This window comes from Schistocerca nitens, chromosome 2, assembly GCF_023898315.1.
Source record: "Schistocerca nitens isolate TAMUIC-IGC-003100 chromosome 2, iqSchNite1.1, whole genome shotgun sequence".
Lineage (NCBI taxonomy): Eukaryota > Metazoa > Arthropoda > Insecta > Orthoptera > Acrididae > Schistocerca > Schistocerca nitens.
In genome coordinates this window covers 981,146,734-981,172,527 of record NC_064615.1, presented here as the reverse complement: position 1 = coordinate 981,172,527, position 25,794 = coordinate 981,146,734, and the positions used below count along the sequence as shown (strand labels likewise).

At 45.0% G+C, this 25,794-nt stretch overlaps 1 protein-coding gene across 4 annotated transcripts in view; it reads left to right on the top strand.

Annotated features, from left to right (window-relative positions):
- The window catches only part of LOC126237311 (disks large 1 tumor suppressor protein), a 963,837-nt gene that overhangs the window by 387,222 nt on the left and 550,821 nt on the right, over positions 1-25,794 (top strand). For all 4 annotated transcript variants that reach the window (XR_007545059.1, XM_049947277.1, XM_049947275.1 and 1 more), the window contains one exon: positions 13,153-13,374. Coding sequence is in view for 3 of the 4 variants with exons in the window: in XM_049947277.1 (XP_049803234.1) it covers positions 13,153-13,374 (222 nt within the window). In the remaining variant the exon portion in view is untranslated. The remainder of the gene's footprint in view (positions 1-13,152; positions 13,375-25,794) is intronic.

The window sequence follows — 25,794 nt, the reverse complement described above, 5'->3', positions numbered from 1 at the left end:
AGCGATAGAAATACACCGGTTGTTGCAATATGCTTGGGACAACAGTACATTTTCAGGCGGACAAACTTTCGAAATTACAGTAGTTACAATTTTCAACAACAGATGGCGCTGCAAGTGATGTGAAAGATATAGAAGACAACGCAGTCCGTGGGTGCGCCATTCTGTACGTCGTCTTTCTGCTGTAAGCGTGTGCTGTTCACAACGTGCAAGTGTGCTGTAGACAACATGGTTTATTCCTTAGAACAGAGGATTTTTCGGGTGTTGGAATTCCACCGCCTAGAACACAATGTTGTTGCAACAAGACGAAGTTTCCAACGGAGGTTTAATGTAACCAAAGGACCGAAAAGCGATACAATAAAGGATCTGTTTGAAAAATTTCAATGGACTGGGAACGTGACGGATGAAAGTGCTGGAAAGGTAGGGCGACCGCGTACGGCAACCACAGAGGGCAACGCGCAGCTAGTGCAGCAGGTGATCCAACAGCAGCCTCGGGTTTCCGTTCGCCGTGTTGCAGCTGCGGTCCAAATGACGCCAACGTCCACGTACCGTCTCATGCGCCAGAGTTTACACCTCTATCCATACAAAATTCAAACGCGGCAACCCCTCAGCGCCGCTACCATTGCTGCACGAGAGACATTCGCTAACGATATAGTGCACAGGATTGATGACGGCGATATGCATGTGGGCAGCATTTGGTTTACTGACGAAGCTTATTTTTACCTGGACGGCTTCGTCAATAAACAGAACTGGCGCATATGGGGAACCGAAAAGCTCCATGTTGCAGTCCAATCGTCCCTGCATCCTCAAAAAGTACTGGTCTGGGCCGCCATGTCTTCCAAAGGAATCATTGGCCCATTTTTCAGATCCGAAACGATTACTGCATCACGCTATCTGGACATTCTTCGTGAATTTGTGGCGGTACAAACTGCCTTAGACGACACTGCGAACACCTCGTGGTTTATGCAAGATGGTGCCCGGCCACATCGCACGGCCGACGTCTTTAATTTCCTGAATGAATATTTCGATGATCGTGTGATTGCTTTGGGCTATCCGAAACATACAGGAGGCGGCGTGGATTGGCCTCCCTATTCGCCAGACATGAACCCCTGTGACTTCTTTCTGTGGGGACACTTGAAAGACCAGGTGTACCGCCAGAATCCAGAAACAATTAAACAGCTGAAGCAGTACATCTCATCTGCATGTGAAGCCATTCCGCCAGACACGTTGTCAAAGGTTTCGGGTAATTTCACTCAGAGACTACGCCATATTATTGCTACGCATGGTGGAAATGTGGAAAATATCGTACTATAGAGTTTCCCAGACCGCAGCGCCATCTGTTGTTGAAAATTGTAACTACTGTAATTTCGAAAGTTTGTCTGCCTGAAAATGTACTGTTGTCCCAAGCATATTGCAACAAACGGTGTATTTCTATCGCTGCTCGTTTAGTTTTTATTGCCGTTTCAAATATACCGGTCATTTTTGAAACACCCTGTATTTGTCTATAGCTGTTCGTCCACGCCCGTTCCACGCAGTATCTGGCCGTGTGATTAACGTTTTAAACGTTATATGTCCTGAACTATATGTCGTACGATGATATAATAATGTAGGTACATTCGACATATGTGGATACCGTCGGAGAAGTGTATTACGAGTGTAGTTGCAAATAAGTAATAAATGTAAACGTCATGCACGATGCGGCTGTTTTTCACGCAGCACATTGCTTATGACGTCATATCTGCTGAACTACGTGTTATACAGTGATATAAGTTTGCAAAATGGTTCAAATGGCTCTGAGCACTATGCGACTTAACTTCTGAGGTCATCAGTCGCTAGAACTTAGAACGAATTAAACCTAACTAATCTAAGGACATCACACACATCCATGCCCGAGGCAGGATTCGAACCTGCGACCGTGGCGGTCGCTCGGCTCCAGACTTTAGTGCCCAGAGCTATAAGTTTGCAGTTAAATTCAGTGCTGTAAGTGCATACTCTCTGGAAAACATGTTACTTGCAAAGGTAGTAGTAAAGAAGTAGTAAATTATGACGTCATGTATCATGCGGTACATTTACAGTGGAAAAGTAGTAAGCGGGAAACATTTTTCCGTTCATCATTTTGTAGGGGTTGTCAGCGAGAAAAGATTTGAAATAATGTGTAAGGTTCGTTGCAAGTCGCTAAGTGCTCACATTCTCAAATACTGGGTAAATGAAACCTGGGAATTCACGCCTCGCGAACTACCCTTCTTCTTCAACCCCATCTCTTTGACAAGTTGGTAGTTCCTACAGCCGCAGCGATTGTTGCTTGACAGTATGGTATATGTGTACCAGGTTTCGTTGAAATCGGTCCAGCGGTTTAGTAGGATATGTGAAACACATACACATACATACTCGTATTTTAATAGTGTTTATGGAGTGGTTACCGAAACCCACTTGTTCCAATCACTAGGAAGAGCCCACATGTTTTCAGAGCTTTAATACGATAGTGTGTCTATGCAGTAAACCAGTTAAAACAATAAACACACACACATAAATATTTTTATAATGTTTATGGATTGGTTACCAAAACCCACTTTAGCGTTCCAAGCACTAGGAAGAGCCCACATGTTTTCAGAGCTTTAATACGATAGTGTCTCTATGCAGTAAACCATTTAAAACAATAAACAAATAAATAAACATCGTTAAGCCACTGACGATGTACGAGTAGCTACAAAGTCTTACGAAGTATGCAAGATATTTCGACTGCCCGCCAAATATCGGCAGTCGGCGATAGGACGTTCTTAGAACCTTTTTTTTTGTGTGATGTCGGCGATGAGATGTAATCCGAATCTGTTCTCTGTACTAGCCGTCTGAACCATGCTCTTAGTTTTGAGGAACTTTTTGCGGTAAATTGTTTTTGTTACTTCACTGAAAACTATTCTACGAAGTTCGCTAATAAACTCACCGTAATGACTTCCCGGGACTTATTTCAGAGGTATTCGCACCTCCATTTAAAATCAGAGGACGCCTGTGTGCATCTTCTAAAGAATTCAGTGCGTTACAGCAACTGCTTCGAGGGACAACATGAAATAGAGATTCACAGAAAACAAGTAAGACGAAATCCTATGCGCCGATTTATTAAGATAATCAGGAAAGGGCTAACTTGTGCAGTCTTGAGTGGAAAGGCATGACTAGTCGCTCTGCACGTCACCTGTACCACTTTCTACGGACATGTTGCTAAACTGCGAAACTTTTTCGGAGGTTTGCTACCCCGAGAAGATTTACAAAATACTTTGTCAGCGTGGTATGGCTTTCGTAGGTCAGACTAACCATACCGTGGGAGAACGCTGCACTGAGCATCAACGCAGCACTTCCGTTTTGCAGCCAGCCGAGTCTACTATTGGCAAACATTGTATCTCCAGCGAACATTCAATGACGTACGAAAGAACAATAATTTTAGCTACAGCAACATCGTTTTGGGACGCCTTTATTAAAGAATCCATGGAGATACACACGGCGGAAAATCTAATGAAACATGATCGCGGCTACCTGTTAGATATTGCGTGGAACCCCAGCATTTCCACGAATTCCTGTAATCGAGGAGGAGGAGGAGGAGATTAGTGTTTAACGTCCCGTCGACAACGAGGTCATTAGAGACGGAGCGCAAGCTCGGGTGAGGGAAGGATGGGGAAGGAAATTGGCCGTGCCCTTTCAAAGGAACCATCCCGGCAGTTGCCTGAAGCGATTTAGGGCGATCACGGAAAACCTAAATCAGGCTGGCCGGAGACGGGATTGAACCGTCGTCCTCCCGAAAGCGCGTCCTGTAATCGAAGACATCAGAGTACGGCGATAGCCGCGGCCGGCGGAAATCCTGAGGACAGCTGGGTCTTTTCCACCAGCGGCAACGCTGCCCGCCAGGTAGTGTGGTTATTATATCGTCACGATGTTGATGCCTGCGCGAGATAGAAACAGCGCACTAATAAACAGCGGAGTGGGAGGGGAGGGGAGTCTTCGTCATTCGTCATTCGCCAACAATCCTGAGCCAAGTCATCAGCGGAACTGCAACTACCGCGCATATCAAAATATATAGCAAATAAGTTCCTTTCTCCATTTATACCGCTGGAGTTTCCTTAGATGCTGAGAAAGCTTATGACCGGGTGTGGAAAGACAAGTTCCTCACAAAAGTGCAAGACTTACGGAAGGTTTCCGGACTATTGCATCAAGATCATCACCAGCTTCTTATAGGACAGACGACCAGTAGTGAAGATAGAGGAAAAACGCTTCAGCATTAAACCATTCAATGACGGCATTCCTCAAGAGTCCGTATTGTCACCCACGTTATCATACACGTGTACGATCTTCCGGCCCTGCCACGTGTCGTCCAGGCGAAATTCGCGGATGACACCGCTCTCTTAACTAGCAGCCACAGGGTGAACATCCTCATCGGGCGTCTGCAACGCCAAATTACATTGATTGAGCAATAGGCAAAGAACAATGACATTGTATTGTATGTTAACTGGGGACCTAGAAACGACGGAGAGGCTCCGTTCCCGCCGCAGCCGCAGTCCACAACCGCACGACGACTACCGCAGTCCACTTCACCCCTCCGCCGCCCCACACCGAACCACTCTTTCAGGGTTATTCTGCGGTTCGGCCCCCGGTGGACTCCCCCCCCCCCCCTCTCCCCAGGGAACGACCGTCGGAACTTCTCACACCAGACGAGTGGTGTACTCGTACGTGGAGAACTTGTTTGCGCAGCAATCGCTAACATAGTTGTGGCTGAGGCGGAATAAGGGGAACCAGGCTAGAAACCATCCACTGACTGGCCGGCTCACCGGACCACGACACAAGTCCGCCGGGCGGATTCGTGCCAGGGACCAGGCGCTCCTTCCCAATCCGGAAATCCGTGCGTTAGACCGAACGGCTAACCGGGCGGGCTACAATGACATTACTCTTAACGCTGACAAAATACGTGCGGTTATATTTATTCGCCGACGTCCTGATCTGCTTGACCAACTGATCCTTCATGACACGGCAATTACTTCGTCATCTTGGATAACAAAAGTGTTATTCCAGCAGCACTTGCGGGACAAGAACCATCCTAATCGCACATCTAATACCTATACTCGCAAGCTCCCACACGCACGTGCGGACCAAACTTAAGTTGTACAGAGCTACGCTCCTCCCAGTTATTCTATACGGTTGTTCTACATATGGAACAACTAGCACCATTAACTTGAAGCTGATACAAACTTTGCAGAGCAGATACTTACGTCTGATCCTTGGGGCCTCCACCGCACGTACCTGGGACACACATCAAGAACTTAATCAACCCATGCTTTGGGAATGCATTACCCAAATTATGCAAAAACTTTTAGAAAAATCTGGAGCCTTGCGTATCGCGTCAGCCCTTGATTACACAGGGTCCGCCGCAACTTAGCGCAAAATGAAGAAGAACCGACACCTCATAAGGGCTAGATGACTATGAGCCAACAGTCTTCATTAAGAGTCAAATAAGGAGCCTTCCTTATCCTTCCACTAACCACACAGGAAGTCCGGCAATATAGTTGGTAGTGGTTCATCATGACAACACATAACAGAGTCTTCGTCAGTCTTCGACGGCTCACGTCGGGATGACTGGTAGGTGTTCAGTTGTGGATTGTTGTAAACGACGACCATCTGCAAGTCCCGTGGTTTCTTTGAACATATTTCTCTTTTTCAAAAAAGTTTTTCGTGCTGTGGCCAGTCTGCATTTTATAGATTATCCTTAGTTCGGCCATCGTCAGCTATTTTACTGCTGAAATAGTGAAACTCATCTACTTATTTTAGTAGCTCTTTCAAATCTTATTCCTTGAAGGACCATGTCATTTAATTCAACTACATTCCATTACTCTCATTTCCTTTTGTAGCTATTCACCTTATAATCTCTTTTGAAGACACTATCCATCTCGGTGGACTGATCTTCAAAGTCCTTTGCCTTTCCTGACGGAATAACTATGTCAACGGAAAACGTTGAAGTTTATATTTCTTGTGCTTGAACTCTCTTTCCAAATTTCTCTTTGTTTGCTTTTCCTGCTTCTTCAGTGTACAGATTAAGTAACGTGGTAGGTTGGCTACTGCTCAATTACTGGCTCCCTATCCACGTCCATCGACACTGTGCCCACATGTTCGCTCACATCACTCGAAAGATTTTTACGCGAATTTCAAATACACAAGGCATTTGTACTACATTGTGTGGTGACGCACTAGTTTACTCAAAGGGATGTAAAGGAACTGATATTCCACCTCTACGCTCCAGATTTCGATAGTTGTTCACACGGAAATTTACTGATAGTGAAAGTGTTGCGTTTGAACTCCAAAAATAATTTAAAAATAAGACAGTATAATACTCCCTCTTGATCGCTTATTTGTTGTTTACAATTTTACGCATTGAGCTTGAAGCCCTCATCAGATTCATATTAAGAGGAGATCTATGTACCGTATCTCGCCAAAAATTCCATTGTACAACAGTACTGTGGTCGGATGGTACACTGGAATTTTTGACGAGAATACCATGGAATTTTTTACGAGGTACCATGTATCAGCCTAAAATTGTAATATTTGTAGAACAGAAAAAGCTATCAAGACGGAGCATTACATTGTCTAGTGCAATTACGATCACTCACTTGATGATTTTATGTCATTTTATTGATTTATTAGGTCTACAACTTTGCTTCCGCCGTTTTGCAATAGACGGCATAGCGGGAAGTGGGGTTCAGGTGGTTGGTCATGGGTGTAATACAATAAGCTTAGGCATCTGTAAACGTAATGCCATAAAATATTAGTCGATTTGTGATTGCATCAGAAGGTTATTCTCGATTAAGTACGTCAACTTACGTACCCATTTCGTGCCATGTGCGGGAAGTTTTAATTTTCTGCTTCAACATGAAGAAATCTGCGGCTGTGGCTTTTAAAATACTGGTAAGACTATGGCGAGGGAACTATTAGGGAAGAACGTGCAGAGAATATTTCCAAACCCTTAAGAACGGTGATTTTGATGTCGAAGACCGACATGGCCATGGAAGATAGAACGTTTTCGCAGCTATTGAAACAGACGAAGACAGTCACAGGACATCATTATTGAAAGCAATTGATGCATTCGAGCCCAGCACTGAAACACAAACGGCCACAATACAGCGATAGACACGTAAAGGTAATTTTGCAGCAGGTCAGTACTCGACCCCATGTCGCTAAACCCGTCAGAATATACATGGAAACGTTGAAATGTGAAGTCCTATCCCTCCAGCCGTATTCTCCATAGGTTGCTCTCTCTGATTACCACCTTTTTCGATCAGTGGCATACAGTCTGGCTGGCCAGCACTTCCGATCATATGAACAAGTGCAAAATTGAATCGGATTCGTGGATCCCCACAAAAGACGCCCATTCTTCCGACACGGGATTCGTATGCTATCCGACAGATGGGAGAATGTAGTGGCCAGCGATGGGCAATACTATGAATCATAATTTTTTGTACGTTTTTCACAATAAAGCCCCGAACTTCGAGAAAAAAACGGCGGAAGCCAAGTTGTAGACCTATTATTTATTTTAATCGTGTCAGAAACACACATTATAACTTACAAGTTATACAAAATGTTCCAAAACATCGTACTATAAGCATTACAATTACAGTTAAATGCCGCGTGACCAGTATGCAGCAACTTCGCTTGCTTCCTTGGTGCAGTCGATGACATTCTGTGGCGTGCATGACGTTGGGCATAGGCTGCAGACAAGATGACTCATTGTTCTTCACCACATTCACATGTTGTGGAGTCGCATGCAAACCCCCACTTCTTCAAGTTGGTCTTCGTTCTTCCAACTCCAGAACGCAGTCTGTTGAGGGTCTTCCATATTGACCAGCTTTCTTCGGGACCTTATCGGAGGCTTTCGGTCGGGATCATCCACCCTCAATGGTGGCTGGATCTGGAACGCCATGAGTTGACTCTGAAGTTCGAAGGTGGTTAAGTGAGGCTTTCAGTTGAATGGAGAAATGGCTCTGAGCACTATGGGACTTAACATCTGAGGTCATCAGTGCCCTAGAATTTAGAACTACTTAAACCTAACTAACCTAAGAACATCACACACATCCATGCCCGAGGCAGGATTCGAACCTGCGACCGTAGCGGTCGCGCGGTTCCAGACTGAAGCGCCTAGAACCGCTCGGCCACTCCGGAGGGCAGTTGAATGGAGAAAGCTTTTCCTTCTTGAGCCTTGGTACTACTGGCTGATTCCTGTGGGTCTTCAGATTCAGTGCCTTAGACTTTTCCAGTCTGGATGCACATTCATGACGGATATCTAGAGGTGGGATGCCCGCTAGACAATAAACTTTATCAAGTGGTGTAGATCTCAAACATACACTAATGAGTCTGCAGGTTTCATTCAAGGCGATATCCACTTGTTAAGCATGACTAGATCTGCACCAGTCAGGGAAAGCATATTCTGCAGCTGAATAACAAAGAGCTACAGCAGAAGTTCTTAAGATGCGAGGATGCGTCCCCCAGCTTGTTCAAAAAATGTTCAAATGTGTGTGAAATCTTATGGGACTTAACTGCTAAGGTCATCAGTCCCTAAGCTTACACACTACTTAACCTAAATTATCCTAAGGACAACACACACACCCATGCCCGAGGGAGGACTCGAACCTCCGCCAGGACCAGCCTCACAGTCCATGACTGCAGCGCCTTAGACCGCTCGGCTAATATCTCGCGGCCCCCCAGCTTGTACCCAATAATTTCCGGAGAATGTTGTTCCTTGCAGATACCTTCCGTTTGTCGTTCAAGCAATGTATTCTGTAGGTAAGTGCTCGATCAAGAGTTACTCCAAGATATTTGGGGGTGAAGCAGTGTTCTAATTGCTTACCTTCCCAAAACTGATATTAAAAAAATAAGAACTTGTAATACAAGGGCAATGATATAGCCCAGGTGATCGATTGACGTTGTTGTCTGTCGAGCTGCCTCAGACCATCTGAAATATGCCATTGCTAAAATATCATCTTACCTCATATGTACGCTGTGGGTAGGTTTTGTGGGCGTTCACATTTTTATATCCGCGGTATACGACGAAGTTCTTCAGTGAAGCTATTAATGAAAAGAACAGTACGTGTTTGATTGATACTTTGTACTCGAATGAGTCAAACAGAACGTTGTGGCGCTGCTGCCCAAAAACAGGCAAAGGTAGAATCGTCGACAGTTAGTACTGCAGAAGCTACTGGACCCAGAATTGGCTCTCAAACTGTGACAAAAATAGGCAGAAGCAATGTTCAGAGTTTGTAATCAAGTATTTTAATGAGGTATGGTGATGGCGGTGACAGAGATAAGTATACAGGTATCTTGTCGATTAATTCATTTTAACAAAAAGCTTACTGAGTGAGTACAATAGATTAAAAAGTATTACCATGTTAAGGATTCTATGTCGTGGTGCAAAATAAACATAAAGTTCCAAACATTCCACCCTGTAGTACGGCAGTCTCTCTTTCTCGGGGTTCATTTATAAAAGAGTAACGTTTTAAGGGAGCAATGTTAATATACGATCTCTTAAGAAAGAAATTGAAAGAACGCAAAGTAGCAAATATACTTTATATTAAATACGACTAACAATATTTTTAATCTCTTAGTTGGTTTCAACTCATTTCCATAACAGAGTGTAATCGTTATCGTTGTTCGTGAATAATTTGCTATAAAACACATTGGTAATTACGTAAATACCAACTCTGTCATCGAGTTCGATAAAATAACTGCACAGCCCCAGACTCCGACCCCGGTTCCCATAAAACCACCTCCGTCGCTTTCCTAGTTAGAGGCTACCAGTAGACTCGTTCCCGGGAGCGGCATTTTTCAAGTCCCGGTCCGATCTCCTAATACAAGATTTCCACTGGTTACCTTCCATCACTTAGGGTATCAGAAATACAGTTTATCGATTTTCGAACCGCGTCATTTCCATTAAAAGAGTTTTCGTTGTGGTCGTCAAGAGTAGCCTAATGACTGTCTGCGGATGTTTGTGTCACATACAGCTTAAAACGTCACATCCACGTGCAGTAATCGCTTCTGGACATCCGATGATGGATAACATCCGAGCGCATCGTATGAGCAATAAACTCATTCTTTGCCTGATGTTTGACTTTTACCATTGCGATTCAGTCACCTCAATGCAAAACTACTGATTGTTTTAATTTCACGTATGACGTCAGATAACAAATGACATATTTTTTCGTTTGATATATTTACTGTTTTTTCGTGTGATATAATTACAAATTAACAGCTCTCGGATTTCTTTCCGGCACTTGTACTGTGAAACTTTACGTCTTGCCAAATTTCATCATTTTAGATCAACGGGAAGTACGCTATGGGTTTTGATGAGTGAGTCTGCGAGCATCAAACTGTGTGACATAAAGACTGTACCTTCTGATTGCATTGTCTTAGAAGCTAACGTTTGTTATACCACCATGGGGCCATAGAATTTATTATAACATAAATTTCAACTTTACACGTCTACCCGTTCGTGATAAAAAGGGGTCGTAACAGACTGTCGAACAGACAAAGTGTCAGATAAGAAATGACAACATTTTTTTTTTTTTTTTCGTGTGTTATAATTTCAGATTCGCAGTTTTCGGATTGTTCCGTTGGTTGTAGAGTGAAACCTGGCTTTTTGCCAAATTTCATGATTCTAGACAAACGGGAAGTACTTTGTAGGATTTGCTGAGTGACTTTGCGAATATCAAAAATATGACATAAACGGCCATATCTTTTGACTGCATTGACTTACAAGCTTCCCATTTTCACACCGTCAAGGGACCGTAGTCCATAGTATGACGCAAATTTCAACTTGATCCGTCAACCCGGTCCTAAGAAAAAGGGGTCTTATCAGACGGACGGACTGACAGTCATATAAGACATGCTATAATTACATATTTACAGTTTTCGGATTTTTTTCTTTGGTTGTGCTATGAAACCATGCTTCTTGCCTAACAGGAAGTACCCTATAAGTTTTGAGTGTCCAAATATGCGATATAAATGGCTTCATCTTGCGATTACATTACCTTAGAAGCTCCATTTTTTACATTGCCAAGAGACCACAGACCTCAGTACATGGCATGTATTTCAACTTGATACGTCTACCCGTTTACTAGGAAAGGCGTTCTTAACAGTCGGACAAATGGTTCAAATGGTTCTGAGCACTATGGGACTTAACTTCTGAGGTCATCAGTCCCCTAGAACTTAGAACTACTTAAACCTAACTAACCTAAGAACATCACACACATCCATGCCCGAGGCAGGATTCGAACCTGCGACCGTAGCGGTCGCGCAGTTCCAGACTGTAGCGCCTAGAACCGCAAGGCCACCCCGGCCGGCTAACAGTCGGACAGATTGATGGACAAAATAGAGATCCTAAAAGGGTGTTCCGTTTTTAGCGATTGAGGCACAGAACCCTAAAAACATGGCAGACAAGTTAGCTTTGGTTGCTGCAAGAAGTATGTTAGCCACTTTGACATTTTGACAATTGCAGGCAACTGGTATATTTTGTGATCTTTCAAAGACATTTGACTGTGTTAATCACAATATACTTCTAAGTAAATTAGAATATTATGGTGTAACAGGAAATGCTGCAAAATGGTTCAAATCTTGTATCTCCGGCAGGAAACAAAGGGTGTTATTAGGAAAGAAACATGTATTAAGCTATCAGGCATCATCCAACTGGGAACTAATTACATGTGGGGTCCCACAAGGTTCCATTTTAGGGCCCTTACTTTTCAATGACCTATCATCAGTAACATTACCAGATGCCAAGTTCGTTTTGTTTGCCGATGATACAAACATTGCAATAAATAGCAAATCAAGTGTAGTCTTAGAAAGATCGTCTAATAAAATATTTGTGGACATTAATCAGTGGTTCCTAGCCAATTCCTTGTCACTAAACTTTGAAAAAACACACTACATGCAGTTCAGAACTTGTAAGTATATGCCTAACATACGATGACAAGCAGATAGAAGAAGTGGACAGTGTTAAATTCTTGAGATTACAGCTTGATAATAAATTCATCTGGGAGGAGCACACCACAGAACTGCTGAAGCGTCTTAACAAATCTCTATTTGCAATGCGAATTGTGTCAGACATAGGCGATATAAAAATGTAAAAGCTGGCTTACTTTCATTCCATAATGTCATATGGGATCATTTTTTGGGGTAATTCATCAAGCCAAGCTAAAGTTTTCCGGGCACAAAAACGTGCAGTAAGAGTTCTATATGGTGTGAACACTGGAACATCCTGCAAAAGCCTGTTCAGGGAACTAGGGATACTAATATATTTGTTCCTTAATGAAATTTGTTATAAAAAATATGTCACTTTTTCAAACCAACAGCTCAGTTCATGGAATCAATACTAGAAATAAGAATAATCTTCAAAAGGATTTGAAGTCACTTACTCTTGTACAAAAAGGTGTGCATTATTCAGGAACACACATTTTCAATAACTTGCCAGCAGCCATAAAAAGCTTAACAGCCAATGAAATTCAGTTTAAGCGTAAAGGATTTATTGGTGGCCAACTCCTTCTACTCCAGTGATGAATTTCTCAGTAGAACCAACTGATATATATATATATATATATATATATATATATATATATATATATATATGTGTGTGTGTGTGTGTGTGTGTGTGTGTGTGTGTGTGTGTGTGTGTGTGTGTGTGTGTGTATATATATATAAGTACTTTCGTATAGTGTTCATTTAAAAAAATTACGATCATTCCACTTGGGACCTGTGGAATGGTACATTAGCTTATTTGTTTGAGTTGTAAATATTTGTCATGTATTATTGTTTTTCTAACATGTTCTACATCCTGGAGGACCTCCTCACTACGGATCAATTGGAATGAAAGTAAATCTAATCTAATCTAAAAAAAAAAAAAAACTCTTTGATCCGGACTAAAGACACTGCTGTCACCTAGCGGGAAATCATAGTACTAGCATGTTGCCTCTGACAGTAAATCGAAACGTGTTTTTTTTTTTTGGGGGGGGGGGGGGCACAAAATAAACCAGAGAGCTCAAGTAACCTTATTTTACGGTACTACAATGTAAGATCAGTTAGCTAGCAAAGTGTATTGTAGAAATATGTGATAAAACAGTTGTGTGTGACGTGCGGTTGCAGTACGTGCGGCGGCGACGGACGGCGGGCAACGTGCGCCTGCTGGAAATCGAGCTGGTGAAGGGCAGCAAGGGGCTGGGCTTCAGCATCGCGGGCGGCATCGGCAACCAGCACATCCCGGGCGACAACGGCATCTACGTCACCAAGATCATGGACGGCGGCGCCGCGCAGGTCGACGGACGGCTGCTCGTCGGCGATAAGCTGGTCGCCGTCAAGAACACGCCGGTGAGTGCCGCACACGCCTCCAGCTGCAGCTGCGATCCCAAGAGCCGAGGGCCGAAGAGGCACATTGCCCGGAGCGCAAGCGCAGCACGAGTAGCCAAGTCGTTACTGTAAACGTCGTGTCGGTAGCTGAGGATTGGCGTCAGTGCCAGCTGACATGCCCACAAAATGCTGCGACTTCTACTGGCGCGCCTATAGTACACTTCCGTGTCGCTTTTCTTTGGGTCTTCAGTCTCCTGACTGATTGGATGGGACCCACCGAACTTTCTCTCCTGTAGCACATACACCCAGTGTCCTCAATTACTTGTTAGTTACACTACTGGCCATTAAAATTGCTACACCAAGAAGAAATGCAGATGATAAACGGGTATTCTTTGGACAAATATATTATACTAGAACTGACATGTGATTACATTTTCACGCAATTTGGGTGCATAGATCCTGAGAAATCAGTACCCAGAACAACCACCTCTGGCCGTAATAACGGCTTTAATACGCCTGGGCATTGAGTCAAACAGAGCTTGGATCGAGTGTACAGGTACAGCTGCCCATGCAGCTTCAACACGATACCACAGTTCATCAAGAGTAGTGACTGGCGTATTGTGACGAGCCAGTTGCTCGGCCACCATTGACCAGACGTTTTCAGTTGGTGAGAGATCTGGAGAATGTGCTTGCCAGGGCAGCAGTGGAACATTTTCTGTATCCAGAAAGGCCCATACAGGACCTGAAACATGCGGTCGTGCGTTATCCTGCTGAAATGTAGGGTTTCGCAGGGATCAAATGAAGGGTAGAGCCACGGGTCGTAACACATCTGAAATGTAACGTCTACAGTTCAAAGTGCCGTGAATGCGAACAAGAGGTGACCGAGACGTGTGACCAATGGCACCCCATACCATCACGCCGGGTGATACGCCAGTATGGCGAAGACGAATACACGCATCCAATGTGCGTTCACCGCGATGTCGCCAAACACGGATGCGACTATCATGATGCTGTAAACCGAACCTGGATTCATCCCAAAAAATGACGTTTTGCCATTCGTGCACCTAGGTTCGTCGTTGAGTACACCATCGCAGGCGCTCCTGTCTGTGATGCAGCGTCAAGGGTAACCGCAGCCATGGTCTCCGAGCTGACAGTCCATGCTGCTGCAAACGTCGTCGGACTGTGCGTGCAGATGGTTGTTGTCTTGCAAATTTCCCCATCTGTTGACTGAGGGATCGAGACGTGGCTGCACGATCCGTTACAGCCATGCGGATAAGATGCCTGTCATCTAGACTGCTAGTGATACGAGGCCGTTAGGATCCAGCGCGTATTACCCTCCTGAACCCACCGATTCCATATTCTGCTAACAGTCATTGGATCTCGACCAATGTCGCGATACGATAAACCGCAATCGCGATAGGCTACAATCCGACCTTTATCAAAGTCGTAAACGTGATGGTACCCATTTCTCCTCCTTACACGAGGCATCACAACAACGTTTCACCAGGCAACGCCGGTCAACTGCTGTTTGTGTATGAGAAATCGGTTGGAAACTTTCCTCATGTCAGCACGTTGTAGGTGTCGCGACCGGCGCCAGCCTTGTGTGAATGCTCTGAAAAGCTAATCATTTGTATCACAGCATCTTCTTCCTGTCGGTTAAATTTCGCGTCTGTAGCACATCATCTTCGTGGTGTAGCAATTTTAATGGCCACTGGTGTATAAAGTTCTCAGTACAGTAGTACTATTGAAATTATTCCTTGATGTCTCAACTCATATCCTATCACCCTTCCCCTTTCTCTACTCTGTGTTTACCATGTACTCCTTTTCTCTCCGATTCAGCGGAGGACTTCCTGTTCTTATCTTATAGTTTTACTTAAGTTCCAATATCCTTCCATAACAATACGCCTTAAAAGCTTCGATTCTCTTCCTTTCCAGTTTCCTCACAGCCCATATTTCATTACCATGCAATGCTGTGCTCCAGACGTACATTCTAAGAAATGCCTTCATCAAATTAAGGCCAGTGTTTGATGCTAGTTGACATCGTGTGGCCAGGAATGCCCTCTTTGCTTGCGCTAGTCTGCTTTTTATGTCCTCCTTGCTTCGTCCATTATACGTTATTTTGCTTCCAAAACAGCAGAATTCCTGCACATCATCTAGTTCACGTTACAAAAAAGTTTTGTCGGAAAATATTACAGAATGGGACACCGTAGCAATTCTCCCGAGGCATGTTGAATTTCAGGCGATTTGTGGCACGCATTGTAACTGGTGCCAGCTTGAATCTGCAAAAAAGAAAAAAAAATCTATATAATCTACGTGAGTGTAGCTAGTGAACCACATAATGGGTTTTAAAAATATTGATTTTTGTCTAATTGGCGAGTGTTTGAATAAAATCGTTCAATTTTCACCAAAAAAGGACAGTCATTTATTAATAAATATTGTTGAAATTAACTAATCTAAACTCTACCACGTGGTTCACTTTGAAATGTTATTTGAATGTTGGTGGTTAAATTTTCAAATAAAAAGATTGAAAGCTGTTGGAGTTATCCTGGGTGCCATTTTGAAAAGTCATATTTCGAGGAAAACGCGTTTGAAGTTTTGTTATGTATTACGGACATGAACAAATGAATAAATTCGAATTTTAGAAAATACTTACCATTAATATGCTATCCCAAGACTGGTCTGTCGTACTGTTGCCGTTGCGATCGAAATCATATCCACTAGTTTATCATTGGACGACTGAAATACCGGTCTTGGCAATTTCGTGAACGCACACATGTTTACAATTCAGTTTTGCCCTACTCCAAGCAGGCGTAGTGCTAGGACGATTCGACGGTTGATTTCGTATCTACTCGGTATAAACTTACTACTTGTTATAACAACTTCTGGGTATTTTGGGGAAGCAATAATTACTGTGAAGCCTAAGCCTCGAGGACTTCGTTCTTGCAACGTGAGGTCGCATTGCACGTTTTACATTTCACGTGTTGAGAAATAACAAAGAACACGGCAAGAAAATTTATAATCCTATAGCTCAACCCATAACTCTCATCAAAATCGTGGTAACTACGTTTCAGTTTCTTAACAGAGGCACTGAATCCTTTAGAACTGCTCTCAGCCTATATCTATTCTTTGGACGCTTTGATGACGTACTGCTTCGACGCCGTGTTGGATACGATGCTTTCGTACCTTTTCTTCTCAAGTACAATTTCTTACCATTAATTTTTACTTGAAAGGCAAAACTGTATACTACGAGGCTTGGAACTTAAATAGCGGCAAATATTTATTCATAACCAATACAAGAGAATTGCATGTTTGCACCTGTTAATGTCCTTCAGAGTAGTCACCAGCGTTGTGTAGAACCCGTTGCCAGCGATGTGGAAGGCGTAGCATACCGTTAGCAGAGCCTGTTCTGTTGATGGTGCGAATGGAGCGGTCTAAAGCTATGGTGATTCTCGTGTACGACTATGATGGTGTTATCCTAACGCATTACATTCCTCCTCGGTAGACCGTCAACGCACAGTATTACTGTTCGTTTTTGGAGCATCGCCTGCGACCAGCTTTGCGAAAGAAGCAGCGACACTTTCTGCGCAACCCACCCATCATTTTGTACGACAATGTGGGGCTGCATACAGCGCAAGCTGTGGCTCTCTGTTCGATCGATGGGACTGGGAAGTACTGTACCATCCACCATACTCCTCGGATTTGAGTCCTTGTGACTTTGATTTGATTCCGAAGATGAAGGAACCACTTCAGTACTTTTCCAGAGTTTCGACAGGCAGAAGACCACTCCATTCGCTCCATCAACAGAACGGGATCTGCTTACGGTATACTACGCCTTACACATTGCTGGCAACGGGCTCTACCAACACCGACTCAAAGGAAGGCCTCGGCGCTTGTTGGTGACGTCACGTCAGCTAGGCACGGCGAACACCAGGTCTGTTGCAGGCAGAAACGGCTGGGCGTGCTTATCACAAAAGTGTTTGGTATTGTTTTGGATTCTGCAGTTTTATTTAGATGATTACTATCGTAAAACTACAAATGAAGATCATAGTTCTGTATTACTGAATCCTGTCGAAACAAACGTAGATCAATATGAGAAGATGCTTTGTCCCATTACAAGCTTCGGAAATTTTACTTTCAAGTAACTATATTTACTTGCTCCATTTTGTTATCGAAACTTACCCCAACCCCCTTACAATGATCTAGTTTCTTTTATTTATTTATTTATTTTCGTTTGACACCGTCACTGGAAATGTGAAGTAATTTACTTGTGTAAATGTCCAACTGTTGCCAGTCATTAGATTACAGTCGTTTTCAACGAAAGGAACTCTAAACAGGATACAAAATAGCTTCATACATCGAAAATACTGCTGAGCTTAAACTTTTTTAAATATGCACATTAGAAAAGAGAAATATTCCCCTCTTGCAACTGAAAGGAGAAACTTCATAAGATAAAAAAATTTTATTTGATAAAACAAGTATCTCTCTTTTGCCTCTTCTTCTGTCCCCCACCCCCTCTCCCAACATTTACAATCGCAAGGTATTTCATTAACATTCAGTGCTCCTCACCCCATAGTCAACCAAGATACCTAAAGAAGAGCACCAATATGTTCACAGATTCTTGAAAAAGCAACCCAGTACAAACGTAACTTCCTCAGATTTGCAAAGAAGGTAAAGAAGCACGAATTCTGTTGCTGCTGGACCATGAAGTTGTTTTTGTATGTTAATCCTTAAAACAGGTGGAAATTTAAGTTTAGGAGTACACTATTTGTTAAGAAGTGTAAAGAATTGCCCAATTAATTGATTGCAGAAATCTCTCAGAACAATGTGTGTTGGTCAACTACCGCCAATAGTTTCACTTTTCCTGTGTCAGAGAGGGAGACACAACTATTATGAGTATGCCTGCAACAGACCTGGCGTTCGCCGTGCCTAGCTGACGTGACGTCACGAACAAGCGGCGAGGCCTTCCTTTGAGTCGGTGTTGGTTCTACACAACGCTGGTGACTACTTTGAAGGACAGTAACAAGTGCAAACATGTAACTCTTTTGTATCGGTTGTGATTAAATAGTTGCCACTATGTAAGCTCAAACCCTCGTATATAACAAATAAACAATGAAAATTCAATACTGTACACAAAATCAAGATTCGAAGATTTTTTTTTATTGCGTACACGTACTGACACTTGCTGGTGCCAAGGTAACGTGTTATTGTTCTGAAATGCTTCTAACTACACCTAAGCACTACAGGGGCACCGAGTTGGTGCAGGTAGACCGTTTCGTGTCGTCCGAGGCGCTAAAGGAGCAGCGTGGAATTTCATAGAACAATTTTTTTCAGAGATTAGACTTCTTGCCTCATATTTTAGAAGGTTCAAAACATCTGTTAAGCCAATAAAAAATGATTTTTTGAAAATTCTGCCGTGGCGTTACCTCGCAAGAAGTAATTAAAATAAAATGTATTGCTTTTTACCGGACTCTCTCATCAGCTAAAATCAACATATTATTCTATCAACTGCCGATTTGTGAATAGAGTAGGAGATCATTCCTTCGGGTGAGTGTGGAAGAGGGTATGCTGGATCTAGTGAGCTGAGGAAGCTGCCCTCGTCAGCTGAATACTAAACAATGGCCTCTGGCATACAGCCGGGACCAGCGGCCAGTAATATTTGGCCCGCAGCAGTAAAAGCGGCCGGCGGTGCTGGTGCTTCTCGTAAAACGAGATGTCCGAGCGCCGGCCGCGAATATGGGCGGAAGAGCTGCGTACGTAAAATCCCCTCGGGCATGCTGCGGACTGCGCTGCGTGTCAACGAAATGCGTGGCCGACTTCATATCGTGCAGTCCGAGTATTTAAACTTCTCCTCGCGTAAAGCAGTCATCAACCGGGAAATTGGTGTTACATTAGGCGCGCTCGTACTGGAGACGTGGATCCCCTTGCCTGTGTCTGGCCTGATTACGTGCACGCCTATCTGGTTGTACACTGCGGAGAGTATTGTAAAGTTATACATAATAACAAGGCAATTCGGAGTGAATATAGCGATTACTTTCTTTCTTTCTTCCTTCCTTTTGCTTACGCCATAGTCCCGCAGCGATCGAAGGGTCGACGTGGTTGGAACGGATTTGGCAAGGTTAGTTTTAGGGGTGGCCGGATGCCCTTCCTGCCGCCACCGCGTACCCCCTGGGAGGGAATCAGTGTACCCCAGCTGTCTGCATCTAGTGTAAATAGTGAAATAGTGCGAACGTGTTTCAAACGTCTGCAACGCGTGTAACTGAGGCGGAACGTGGGGACCAGCTCGGTAGTCACCTAGCGGGATGTGGAAAACCGCCTAAAAACCACATCCAGGCTGGCCGGCACACCGGCCCTCGTCGTTAATCCGCCGGGCGGATTCTATCCGTGGCCGGCGCGCCTACCCGAGTCCAGGAAGCAGCGCGTTAGCGCTCTTTTTTTTTTTAAATTAAATTTGCCTCTGAATTTTGTATAAAAAAATAAAAGGAGAAAGGAAAGGATATAATACTTTATTGTGTTTTATTTGTTGTTCATTTTGTTCTTATTTTGTTCTTGTGTATTTATTTGGATTCGAACGCAGGTCTCCTGCCCACTTTTTTTTAATCTTTTTTTATTTATGTAGATATGAATGTGCGAACAGTCATAGTTAATCAAGCCTGGAAAACTAAAACAGAATGAAGACGCCATCGAAGATATGGAACATAAATAACATGAAAAGAAAGCTACCACGTCGTAGTGAGGCTTCCCAGCGACTGCGCCCACTGATAAAGATTGTTCAATATATGCTCGTTTGCAGTTCGTTCTGACCTCATCTGCCACTGCCTGGAACATTCCAGCTGCACGGCGGGCTGTGAAAGGCACTCCATAGGTAGTTTGCGAAGCACTGTCGATATCTGGTATGCCCGGAAATAGCATGATGTCTTTCTTGCAAATAGAGCCAGAAGTCAAGGAAATTCTTGTGTCCGTCACGACAGAGGTAATGGACTACATGTCCACGTATCCAGGTGACAGAGTTGTTTCGAGTCTTGGGGTAAAATGTCTCATCCGGAAACAATAACGTGCGTGCAGATATATGCTCCGGCCTAACTCGCAAGAGATAAGCCAGCATCTGCCGCACTAGGTGCCAAACCGGTTCCGCCTCTCCTCAGCTGAGGCGGTGCTCGTCAGAATCTACTGTATTACAACCCACACAATTGGGAGATTCTGCCATGTGGATATTGTAGAGACGTTCTTGCGTCACCAGCTTCCCATTAACGACTACGTACCATTGGGAAACGACATCGGAATCAAGCATGGCATCGTGTACAGTCTTCCACACCACGCGCCACCGTACGTCAGGATATTTTAGTTCGACCACATTTAGGGGGCGGCGTTGCAGCATGTCATGATATAGGCGTCGAGTTGTGGCCAGATGTGGTGTCGTGAGCGCAACACTGCAATAACTTTGTTCTAAATAGAAACGTCCTATATAAAAGAGGGGCGCTGGGATGTCCTGTAGTGGCACCGGCGCTCTTAGTGAAGCAGGGCGTAGCGCCGTCAGAAGCAGACTCGTGAGGCTCGTAGGACAACGGCGCAGCAGACATAAATGTGAGGCCGGCCGCGGTGGTCTAGCGGTTCTAGGCGCGCAGTCCGGAACCGCGCGACTGCTACGGTCGCAGGTTCGAATCCTGCCTCGGGCATGGATGTGTGTGATGTCCTTAGGTTAGTTAGGTTTAAGTAGTTCTAAGTTCTATGGGACTGATGACCTCAGGAGTTAAGTCCCATAGTGCTCAGAGCCATTTGAACCATAAATGTGAGCTAACATAGAGGGCAATGGCCCTATCATGGACGTTAACTAGGCCGAGACCACCTTTTTCCTTGGGGAGGGTAAGAGATACGTATCTGATCTTCAGTAACATACCAGCGGTGACGAAGTATCCCAGCGCTGCCATAATGCTACGAGCCAAGGGCTTCGGAATGGGTAGCGTTTGGGCGACATGCGGTATGCGGGACGCAAGGTATACATTGGCATAATACGCCCGCTGAACGATGTTGAGGGATCGCAAGCGCTGATTTGCAATTCCGGCCCTAATTTGGTTAAGAAGGCGTCGATAATTGAGCGTCGTCGCGCGTCGCATGCCATTCATGAAATCTAAGCCCAAGCAGCGGACAGTATCACTGAAGCGTAAGGGGGCAATGTGTTCCTGCGGTAGCCCAATCCCGATGCTCAAGGCGACGGACTTGTCAACGTTGATTTGGCTACCAGAAGCTGTACCGTGGGTTGCAATCCAGTCCAAAGCCGCGGCCATGTCGTCAGCTCCACGTATGTCGATAATCAAATCATCCGCATATGCGGTGCAACGATAGATGGAGCCGCCGAACTGTATCCCAGTGAGCCTGTCTCGGAGACCACACAACAAAGGTTCTAAGGCCAATGCAAATAACAATGTTGATAATGGACATCCCTGTCGTACTGATCGGCGGATCGGCATGGGTGCCGTCAGTCTTCCATTGACAAGAACTCGAGAAGTTGCACCATGTAGTAGGCGTGTCAACACTGTGATAAAGGGGTCGGGGTATTCCATGCGCCGTAGAACGGCCGTGAGGAAAGTGTGGCCCACACGGTCAAAAGCCTGACTAAAGTCGATAGACGCGAGGGCTGCCGGCAAACGTCTCACCCGTGCAAGGGAGATGAGATCTCTGTAACGACATAACGCAGTTCTGATGTTGTTGGGTCCCCCCAAGGACGTCTGATCGTCGGACAAGACGTGCAATAGTGTGCCGCGAATACGTTCTGATAGCAGCCTCGAAAAGATCTTGAAGTCGCTGTTCAATAACGTTAAGGGACGAAAGTCGCGGACATGATTCCGTCCCTTCGGCTTATGGATGGGGACAATCAGACCTTCCAAGAATGGTGCAGGCAATGTTATACCCGGGGTCATCAATTCCTGGCAAATTTCAATCAAACACGGTAGCAACAGTTGTTTAAAGGCTCGATAGAACTCTAATGGTAACCCATCGATTCCTGGTGATTTATGGGGAGCACCTTTACCAATGGCGTTGAGCACTTCCTCTTCTGTCACTTCTCCCAGTAAAGTCGGTACCATGTCTGGTGGAACTGTACCGTGGACATGTGCTGAAACGGTGTCTACCGTCGCCATATCAGGGAGCACTGCTGAATAAAGTTGAGCGTAATGCCCATAGAAGGCTTCTGCTATATCTGCTTGTTCTACCACATGTCGACCGTCGTCGGTTATCATGTCGGTTACCAGTGCCCTACGGCGAGTCCTGCGTTCTAGGAGCACGTGGGGCATACATGGCTTTTCTGATTGTATCATGTCTAGAGCACGCGACCGTATAACAGCGCCCTGTAAATGATGGCGTGCTGAGACGAGCTGCGCTTTCACGCGATTGACTATGATCTGCCTGTCAGGTGAGGGCTCCATAGAAAGACATTCCCGTAGGACGGTGTAATAAAAGTTTTCCGTGCTCCTCCATGCCACCGCTTCCCGGCGTAAGCCATGAAGGTGCGCCTAAGAGCAGGCTTCGCACATTCAATCCACCAACTGAGGGTCGATCGGTAACGACCACGACGCTGTAAGGACGCGTTCCACGACTCTTCGACAGCACCTTTACATGCCGGCTCGTCCAGATGGGCGACGTTCAGTTTCCAGGGGGGCCTACTGCACCACACACGTGCAGGTTGGAGGGCAATGGTGCAAATATAGGCTGTGTGGTCGGTGAATGCAGTGGGCCAGAGCTCTGCTCCTCTCGTCGCCGTCGAAAGGGTGCTTTTGACGTAAATCCTGTCTAACCGACTTGATGAATGGCTTGTGTAATGGGTGTAACCAGGAGCTGGGCCATGGATGTGGGGCCACGTGTCAATCAACGGGTACCCTGGCGGGTCTCAGTGAATATAGCGATTACAAACGGGTATTACTGTCTAACGTATAGCGATACGTCGATAAGAATACTAAATAGAACAAACTTTCCTGATGTTCTGCAAAATGTGTATTTGGTCACGAAACGACCTTCCGCTTCTTAGGCCACCGTTAGCTGACAACTGAATATCGCAAACACAGATAAAATTACGTGCGATGTACAAAGATATTACAAAACTGCTCTGCATTTTACGAATCCAGATTGACGTCAGCTGTTTGTGACTGATAGAAATTTGTGCCGCATCGGTACTCGAATCCGGATTTCCTGCTTATCGCGAACGGTCGCCTTAATAACTTCCGCTATCCGAGCAGACCTCCAGGACCGACCCAAAGGTCCATATGTCACTGAGTCCACAACCCATACGCTCGCACGTCTCGTGACTCCGGCACGGGGGGAGAGAAATATTTTATCGTCATTGATTGTATCGTATGTTAACCTGGGACGTAGAAACGACGGAGAGGCTCCGTCCCCGCCGCGGCCGCAGTGGTCCACAACCCCACGACGACTACCGCAGTCCACTTCACCCCTCCGCCGCCCCACACCGATCGCAGGGCTATTGTGCGGTTCGGCCCCCGGTGGACCCCCCCTCCCCCCAGGGAATATCTCACACCAGACGAGTGTAACCCCAATGTTTGCGTGGTAGAGTAATGGTGGTGTACGCGTACGTGGAGAACTTGTTTGCGCAGCAATCGCCGACATATTGTAGCCGAGGCGGAATAAGGGGAACCAGCCCGCATTCGCCGAGGCAGATGGAAAACCGCCTAAAAACCATCCACAGAGTGGCCGGCTCACCGGACCTCGACACAAGTCCGCCGGGCGGATTCGTGCCGGGGACCAGGCGCTCCTTCCCAATCCGGAAAGCCGTGCGTTAGACTGCAAAGCTAACCGGGCGGGCTATTGATAGTTACAACTCTGCGACATTCGGAAGATTTGGTCGGTCCTGGAGAGGCATGCTTGGATAGCCGAAGTGGTAAACGCGTACGAGAACCGGAAGTTTTGTGGTGGAAGAGGTCTTTTGGCTAGAGGCGTTAGTACTAGGGAGATCATGATTGACATCGTCGTTATGTAGGAAGAGTCGTAAGAGGCACCGCACAGCAACATCGCCTGTTAGAAACTTACGGTTATCAAAAGAGGTTCGATCAAAGTGCAATGTTCGTACTACAGTTCGTAAAGACGACGAAGTACAAGTGGGAAAAGGTGTCCAAGTCTATAGGAAAAAAATTGTAATCTGTATTGAAAGGATTCATACAGAAAAGGCTAATGATGCCAGTGCCTATGTAGTAATCCATCCATCAAAGACAGTAATTGTGAAACTTATAGTGGCTAAGAACCGAAAGAAGATATTAGGCAGAGGATCAAAGGACAGGTTAGCTTTTCATGGGAAAGACAAGGGGAAGTATACTGAAGAAAGTGCTGCAGCAATTGCCACGGATACATCTCGAAGAGAACTGTAATTGTGATTTTTAATAATAAAAATTTCCAAAGAAAAACAGTGGTTAAGGCGACCGATTGAGATGGTGGGAAATCTGGGTTCAAGTCCCGGTCCGGCACAAATATTCATCGGTCACAAACAGATGACATCAATCTGGATGTCCAAAATGCGAATCAGTTTCGTAGTACTTACCAAAGCTGTAACATATATTAAAACAACTGAATTTAACTGTTTAATAGCACGTTACCAGCAAGAAGGGGATAAAAGTCTCTGATGTGTCAAACACTTACATTTGCAGTTTTATGTACGTATAATATATCTGTACATTTGTATGGATGCAGCCGGCCGCTGTGGCCGAGCGGTTCTAGGCGCGCCAGTCCCGAACCACGCGGCTGCTACGGTCGCAGGTCGGTCCGAATCCTGCCTCGGGCATGGATGTATGTGATATCCTTAGGTTAGTTAGGTTTAAGTAGTTCCAAGTCTAGGGGACTGATTATCTCAGATGTTAAGTCCCATAGTACTTAAAGCCTTTTGAACCATTTGTATGAATGCGTGTTATATGTTCCTTCAGACATGTCAGAAAGAACAGACACCACGCGGAATCTAAAGGTTCAGATGGCTCTAAGCACTATGGGACTTAACATCTAAGGTCATCAGTCCCGTAGACTTAGAACTACTTAAATCTGACTAACCGAAGGACATCACACACATCCATGCCCGAGGAAGGATTCGAACCTGCGACCGTAACAGCTGCGCGGTTCAGGCTGAAGCGCCTAGAACCGCTCGTCCACAGTGGCCCGCCACGCGGAATCGGCAGCTGTGATACATATTATGTAATTGAGGTTGTAGGATTAACCACTGAGCTACCCGGACACAGTGTTTATCGTAAATGTGCGGATTGTCTCGGCACACTCACATTCCCACCTAGCGCCACCTACCCGAATTCCCCGTCCTTGCCTTCCTTGCTCGCTAATTCTAGATTCCCGCTGGAGGTCGAACGAAAGGTGAATCTGCGCTGAAGACTGTGGATTCATTGCCCATCGAGGTGAATCACTTATATGAATGCATATTGTCTGTTCTTTGGACCTCCAGCG